Source organism: Caenorhabditis remanei, chromosome IV (genome assembly GCF_010183535.1).
Source record: "Caenorhabditis remanei strain PX506 chromosome IV, whole genome shotgun sequence".
Taxonomy (NCBI): Eukaryota; Metazoa; Nematoda; class Chromadorea; order Rhabditida; family Rhabditidae; genus Caenorhabditis; species Caenorhabditis remanei.
Window position 1 is genome coordinate 10,502,425 of NC_071331.1, and position 7,483 is coordinate 10,509,907.

Genomic DNA, 7,483 nt, shown 5'->3' on the forward strand with positions numbered 1-7,483 from the left:
GGACGACATAGGGGAAGATATGTCCATAATTCTCAATACACTTTCAATTTTCTGAAACAGCGATAAATCGAAAAAAAGGCTGTATAACACTGTTTCAGCACTGTTTGAAACCGAAACAATTTTTTATTCATTATTACCGAACTTTTTTTTTTTCATACTTTTAAGTTGCACTAACTTTTTCTTGTTCATTCTCAGAGACTATATGTCAAGGGCAAAAATTTCTGAGAACTGAGAAATCCAAATATTCAGATCTCCACCGATTCTATAATTTTTTGGTAGAGTCATTAGAGAAATAAACAAAAACAGGCAACAATAATCACTTGATGGTGTAAATGACTTTAGTTCATGACTCTGACATTCCATTTTGAACTACGAAGAGAGTTTCTGATACTTTCTTTCCGAAATCACCACAAACTGAAAACTTAAGCACATGTGGTGTCTCTAAAAATGAGTGATGTCATGCAATCCGTGCTCAGAAACCAATTTTTCTAAAGAAATATTCCATCCTCTCCCTATTGAAAGTGCACATGACTCGGTGTGCTCATGACAAAACACGTGTGCTTCGAAGTATAAAAAGTAGCGGAGACGTTCTTTTTCAAATATTTTTTCATTTTGATTCTGAGAAATCTAGAATGTGAAGTCCTAACTAGGGAAGGATCCCGAGTCAAGATGGAGTTACAGGTCGAGATATATATCACTAGAACCGAAATTTTGCGTTGATTTCAAATCTGTATTCCAATTTTGCTAAACGATCTCGTAAAAAAAAGTTATACGCGTTTTTGTGGCTTCTCAGTGCAAAAATGAGCATTTTCAAGACTTCCAAAATTAACATTTTTCTTATTTTTTCCAAATTTTTGTGTTGTACGTGCAGTTCCAATTATGTAAATTGTATTGTTTGTGTTGGAACTTCAGAAAACTTTCAGACAAATTTTTTGTAGATGGGTCATTTTAAAAAATTTAAGAAACTCCACAAAAATTTTTCTGAAAATAATTTCTGAAATCAAACTATGCCAAATTTTACATCCGTAGTCATACGTACGAAACAAAAAAATTTGAAAAAAAATGAGAAAAATGTTAATTTTGGGAGTCTTGAAAATGCTCATTTTTGCACTGATAGTGAGAAGCCACAAAAACGCGAATAACTTTTTTTACGTGATCGTTTAGCAAAATTGGAATGCAGATTTGAAATCAACCCAAAATTTCGGTTCTAGTGATATCTATCTCGACATGTAACTCCATCTTGACTCGGGATCCTTCCCTAGTAAGTTTTTCTCCAAAAAAATTAACTCAAATTCTCAAATAGAGCTGTTTCAAGTTGACTACGGTAATATCTCTTTTGTCACTTCCACGACCATGGTAATATCTCTCTTGTCACTTCCTATTAAACCGTGTTTTGAGAAACATTAACTTTTGTGTTCATTCTGTAATTCCTGTTTCAGAAAAATTATCAAATTTCAGTTCCTTCCAACCCAATCGGCGTTGATTTCATTTGACCATAATCCAATTTCAGAAAAAAAAAACTCTTTTCACCGGTCACCCTACATTTTTCAGTTTGTTTACTGCTTTCCCACATCATGTGACTCAAAACCTTTTCCCAATAAATTTTAAGACCACAAAAATGTAGCCGGAATTTAGTTCGAAAGGTTTTTGCAAAAATTAAGCGACCAACCACATGACTTTTTGGAAGTTTTGAAGGTAAACAACCTCTATGACATGAGAAAAACAGAAAAACATTCGAGAGCTCTTTGATGAGAATCTGATTTAAAGAAACGTGGGGCTGAAGTTTGAACCTATTGAACGAGACTTATTTGCAATAGAATTTTTGCATAATAAGCCACGAACGCCTCTCCATTCTGAGTTATGACTCAGAACAACTGTTTTTATAACTGGTGTTGTATCCAATCGCTCTTCAAATCAAATACGTTTTTTTAGATCTCAAAATACATTACTCCCGAAACAGTCACCATCTCAAAACGAAATTCAAAATCCTTCTAGGGTTCTGAAACCATCATAATCCTGAAATGGAAATATAGGAAGTGCGATGTAAACAATCTCGCATACTCGAAAATCTCTTTTAAGCGAATTGGTTTCACTGTGAAAGTCGATAGTATTGGACCTTGAGAAGGATTTCGGAATGTTATTCTGAAATTTGCGACCGAAAATTGCCATATCATATAAAGGAACTTGCAATTTACTTTTTAGAAACAGAACACACACAACAACGGTTCTATTTTTGACCTCCAACGCTTTCAGTTTTCTCGAGCTTCCTTACTATTAGAGAGGAATCAGGGAACTAAAAATCCCATCTCAGAACCAAATTTAATTGATTTCTATTCTATCTCTTACTTTGCTGAACTTCCAATCGTGTTCTGTCGATTCCAAAACGTGCAAGATCTCAAAATTCTTCGATCTCCTGCATCTAATCTGCTCTCGTCATGACCTATGAATGTGTGTGGCACAGATTATCCCATTTTCCATAGAAAAACACAATAGAAAATGAGATTATAAAATATCACTGTGGGAGGGAAACACTTGTGAAAAACATGTTGATGAAGTCACAAATCTCCCGTTAATCTCTAAGATTGGAGTTCTTGTTAATGGATGTAAGAGTTTTCGTGACTGGTGTAGATTAAATACGGTATGAAAATTGACGTCATAGGGGCAGAGATGTCCATAATTCTCAATACACTTTCAATTTTCTGTCACTCCGGTGAAATAAAAAAATTAACTCTCTTGGGTTTTCGAGTTTTCGTGGCTGGTACGGGTTCCAGACAGTGAGGATGGGTGGTTGATCTGAAAGGTGGAATAAAAATCGCAGCTACATTGATTGTAATTATGTCTTTTTTTATTTATATTCTTTTCTGCTCTCACTAATGCCCTGACTATCCAACGAGAAATAATCAGGAGGGAAAACAGTAAAAAATGAATTCTATCGGTCTACAGATATTTCCGATCCTCAACTCCCAATAAAAACTGCTACGGAAAGAAACAGGGACCCTTTAAAAATGTCCATCTTCAAAATGTCCACTTCAACTGTCAATTACAAAATTTTCCAGATAACAGTTAGGTTTTCTGAAACCTACCGTACCCACCTGTTTACTTCCTTGTTTTCTGTTTTCGATCTCTAAAACAAAAATCTTAGAAATGTAACATGTTTTGTCATCTTCTGACTGGAAGTCATTCTTCCAGATCAGTTATTCTTCCGATTGAATGCCACAAAAATCTCTAAATACATTTTTTCGACCCATATCATCACAGTTGTTATCAAGACCAAGTCAGAAGAGTGATTCAGATGGAATTTCTATTTTTGGTGGTAACACAGATGGATAGGCAGCGTGAGCAGTAATTGTAATGTCATAACAGTAATAACACCATTATTTTTTAACACCCAAAACTTTTGAAATATTCGATACCGCGTTTCATCGGAAACTTTTCAGTTTCCTGATTTCTACAAATAAGCATTTAATTGGAAAAGTACTGATGTGATGTTAGCTTGATCAGTATTTTTCATATGGACCGAACATAAGTCTGAAAATAGGTCTAAAAGAAAGGGGCTAGAAAAAAGCGTTTCGTTGTGCACATTTCAAGGGGGAAAAATTAACGTCGTGTACGTGAAACTGTAGTGCCATCATCTATCAATTTGACTTCATTACGTGCACTCTTATCTTTTGAAATCTTTGTTTGCGAATAACTTATCCTATACCGATTTTCAGGCTTACCAATCCAAAGTGCTGTTTCAAATTTGTGATATACAGAATCTTTTTTTTTGAAAACTTAATGACCACTTTATATTGTCAATTGAATTCTCTGGGATCAGGATTCGTAAAAAAGTCACAACAAACATGCAGCGACCGTTACAGTATCCGGGATCATAATAATCTGTAAACGATGATAAATCGAAAAAACACATGAAATCTTAAACTTCTTATAGTATTATACGCTTCGAATTCTTTGCACTCCGTAAAATCTCCTGAAATCTGGATTACTGTGTCCTTGATCTCTTGATGTTGATGTTCGAACCAACTCACAATCTCACAATCAGAACTATTTATAAATTCTCAAGAATATCACGAAATATTCCAGAAAGAATTCAATACACTAATCCAATCCATTGTACTCGTCATTATCTCCATTCTCTGTTACAAGAATAGAATTGTTGGAGGGTGAAAAGATATCAAATCTCTTTCTCGGTGCTTCCTGATCCCTGAAACATGAAAATCGAAAAAGAAGCCCACACACCGTGTCCACGTCACAAGATTTTGCATGAAACAAGAGTGTAGGAGACATTTCATGCGAAAAACTTGTTTACTACGAGTCCAGGCTAGAAACAAAGTAACAGAAACGGGAAAATGTGACAGATGTTTCAGGTTTCCAGGTGTTGGTGTACTAATTGTCTATGAATCATACTTAGAGTCAAGCCTTCCAGGGGTTTTCAGATTTCAGGTAGCCAAGTTGTTCACTACTACAGTACAACATGGATTCAGCAATTGGCGGAGGACGATCATCAAGGAAAGATTGACATGACAAGCGGGGTTTATTAAAAACCGATGTTCTTCTGGAGGGATAAAAATGAATAATTTTATTAGAAAATTGTGGTAAGAAACGTTTCAATCAACATTTTTTAAATAAGTGTCTACGGTAGTTTCAATTCCGGTCGTTCGTTTTTCTACCATTAACTGTATGAAAAACGTAGGAAGCAAATTGAAGTCATTTAGCTGCAACCGAATCATTGTCATTATCTTACTTTTTGATCGGTTTCTTAATCAGTTACAATCAAAACAGTGAAATGAACTAAAAAGCAAGTAGTATATTCCGGCCAGTTTTATGGTTCAAACGAATTAGAGAACGGATCATTCTCTCGACAAGAGTCCGTAACGACTTTTTTGTTCGGCCTGGGTACGAGGTGTGGGTCTCGTTGCGGAGTTTCGATTTACGGTGACTCTCTACCGTATCTTACCTATAAAATGTTTTAAAAGTACCGTAGTCGCCACGAGACCTCCTTCCACACCTCCTCTCGAGCCAAAGCGGTCACCCACCGACGAACGGGTAATAGTTTTGATGTGTATGTATATTAATTCATCGTTGGACACATTGAAATGAATTATCTCTCCATAAAAAGTTCTGATTCAGGAACTCCGTAAGAACTTTATCTCAATTTACAAATGATTGTTCTGATGATACGTTCTGTCTTCTACAAAGCTCGCTCATGTAACATCATTCATAATATTTCCAAGAAAACACTTTAGATTTGAAGTCGCTGTTCTTTGTGTTAACAGTCCCAACGAAACATAACCAGTTCGTTCCAAACCTCTCCCAAATCTATCATTAGATTTTTCTGATAATTCTGCTCAAAACCACCCATTCCATCCTCCCATCATCGTGTAATCTTCTGAATCATCTCTGATCTTCCCATTTTTGGACTTGATCTCAAAATGGGCGGGGGTATGATGAGAACAACATTTGTACCGGAAAATGGGAGGAGTCTTACCCTCGACATTTCCCAATCTGAAATTTGGGCGGAGTTCAGAGTCGGAAAGGGGCGGGGCGTACCGGTATAAAAAGGCGAATCTGCCCACTGATAACTCATCAGATCATCCATCTGCTCCTCTTCTTCCCTTGAAGCCCCCTTGGAACCCTCGGAACTTCCTTTGAAACCCTTCGAACCTTCTACGATGAACCCCAAAGTGATCTTCGCCTTCTTCTTGGCCCTCAACATGGCCGTCCCACTCTTCGGACTGTCGTGCAACTTGGTGAATGACTGGACCACCTCGGTCGTGCATGACCGCAAATTCTGCACCGCCTACTTCGAGACCGGAGCCGGACACGCCTCGTTCGGAGGATCCAAGGCTCACCCGAAGGATCTCATTACCTTCCGTTACGACTTCTTGAACGAAGCCGACGATTGCCAACTACAAGTAAGTTGAATTTTAAAAGAAACCAAAACATCTCTATAATTTCCATTTTTCAGACCGGAATTCCAATCATGGACAACTCCGGAGACACAACATCCATATGGGCCTGCGTTTGCTATGAAAGCAACTGTAACTTCCCGTTCAGCTACGAGGAGTTCGTCCGACGTGGCCACACACTCCGCCCATCCTTCCGCCCATCGGTCATGCCTGCTGAGGATGCTACCGGACACCACTAACTTCTCGCTCTCATGGACCCCATCGCCCTCTCTCTCGTCTCTCGTCATGAACTCTCGTCGTAATGTGCAAGCAAGCAACTGATCTCATCATCTAACCTCTCTTATCTAACCTCTCACTCTGTCATTTAACCTCACCGCTTGAATAAAGCCTGTTGACCAAGCCCGTGTTTCGGTGTTATTGAATTTCAGATGGGGGACTTCAGAATTCTTCGGCTCTCTCCTTCGTTTCGGCTTTTCTAGTTTCCTCCTTGGGTGGTCTTCTTCTGGTTAGAGACGCTGTAAGTGATATGGTCTTGCTCTCGTCGTCTCGCTACTCATGTTGCAATGAAGAACCTTGAATTTTTCCTCTCGCTGTCTGATGAGATTTGGGTTATGATGAGGATTGCTCTGTTTTCAGAGAAAGAGCTTCTTCATCAAACCAATTTCTATCAAAGTTGGAAATGGTGTCTGGACGAGCCAACATGAGAGAGCTTGTATGTATCACTTTGAACTCAACTTGATGATCTAAGAAATTTATCAAAATGTACGTGTTGGCGAGTTCTTTGACACTCGGAACTCGGATGTCGGAAGTAAGGACCAACTTCGTATTGACGAAATGTGGTGCCAGTATTCGTTATTCACAAAAAGTATGAACATTCTTCCTTCAAAAAAAACAAATAAAATCTCAAGAGATTTTCACCTTTCTGCTTGACTTTTTCTGATTCAACCCATCAATTTAAAAGATGTCTGATTAAATTATAGGTTAAACCTTCCTTTCTGGTAATTGAAAATGTTGTTAAATGCAGTAAAAACCTTTTTCGACAATTAAGGTTGACTCACAATCAGGATGTCTTCAGTAAAAATGTGACCTTTTGAATCTAAGTATTCTAAAAGTACTTCTTGAAATGCTGTATAGTTCTTCGGTTTTATAGTTTAAAAACCTGTAATACTGGTAATTTCAGATTAGAGACAGCAAGCATTCTCAGACGAGAATTGAAAATGTGTCTTCAACTTTTAAACATTTTTTCTGTTCTCTGTGAGTTATTAAAACAGTAAAAACAATCATTTTAGATTTTTAACCAGTTTCATATTCTGAAACATCAGTAGCAAAAATCTGCTCATCATATTTCCTTCGTTCCTAGGTTCATCTGAAAGCTCAAATATTCGAAATTAAATCTGTTCACTCCACATGAACGATTCGGTTTATCATTGATGTAACTTTATGACTTCACTGAAGATGTATCGAATTTAGAATCAGAAGCTAGCAGGGAAAAGTCAGAATCAGTTCTTGAGATTGAAGATCAGAGAGGAGGACTTCAAGTGAAGTGCGTGATGGATTTAAACCATAAGAGATAT

General features: G+C 37.4%; 1 protein-coding gene across 1 annotated transcript; it reads left to right on the top strand.

The window, feature by feature from the left end:
* Positions 1–5,672: 5,672 nt before the first annotated feature.
* GCK72_013158 (uncharacterized protein) lies at positions 5,673–6,148 on the top strand (the record flags this gene model as incomplete). The annotated part of the gene is made up of 2 exons (XM_003091458.2): positions 5,673–5,915; positions 5,969–6,148. 2 exons carry the CDS (start codon positions 5,673–5,675, stop codon positions 6,146–6,148), a joined length of 423 nt encoding a protein of 140 aa, XP_003091506.2.
* Positions 6,149–7,483: the final 1,335 nt, after the last annotated feature.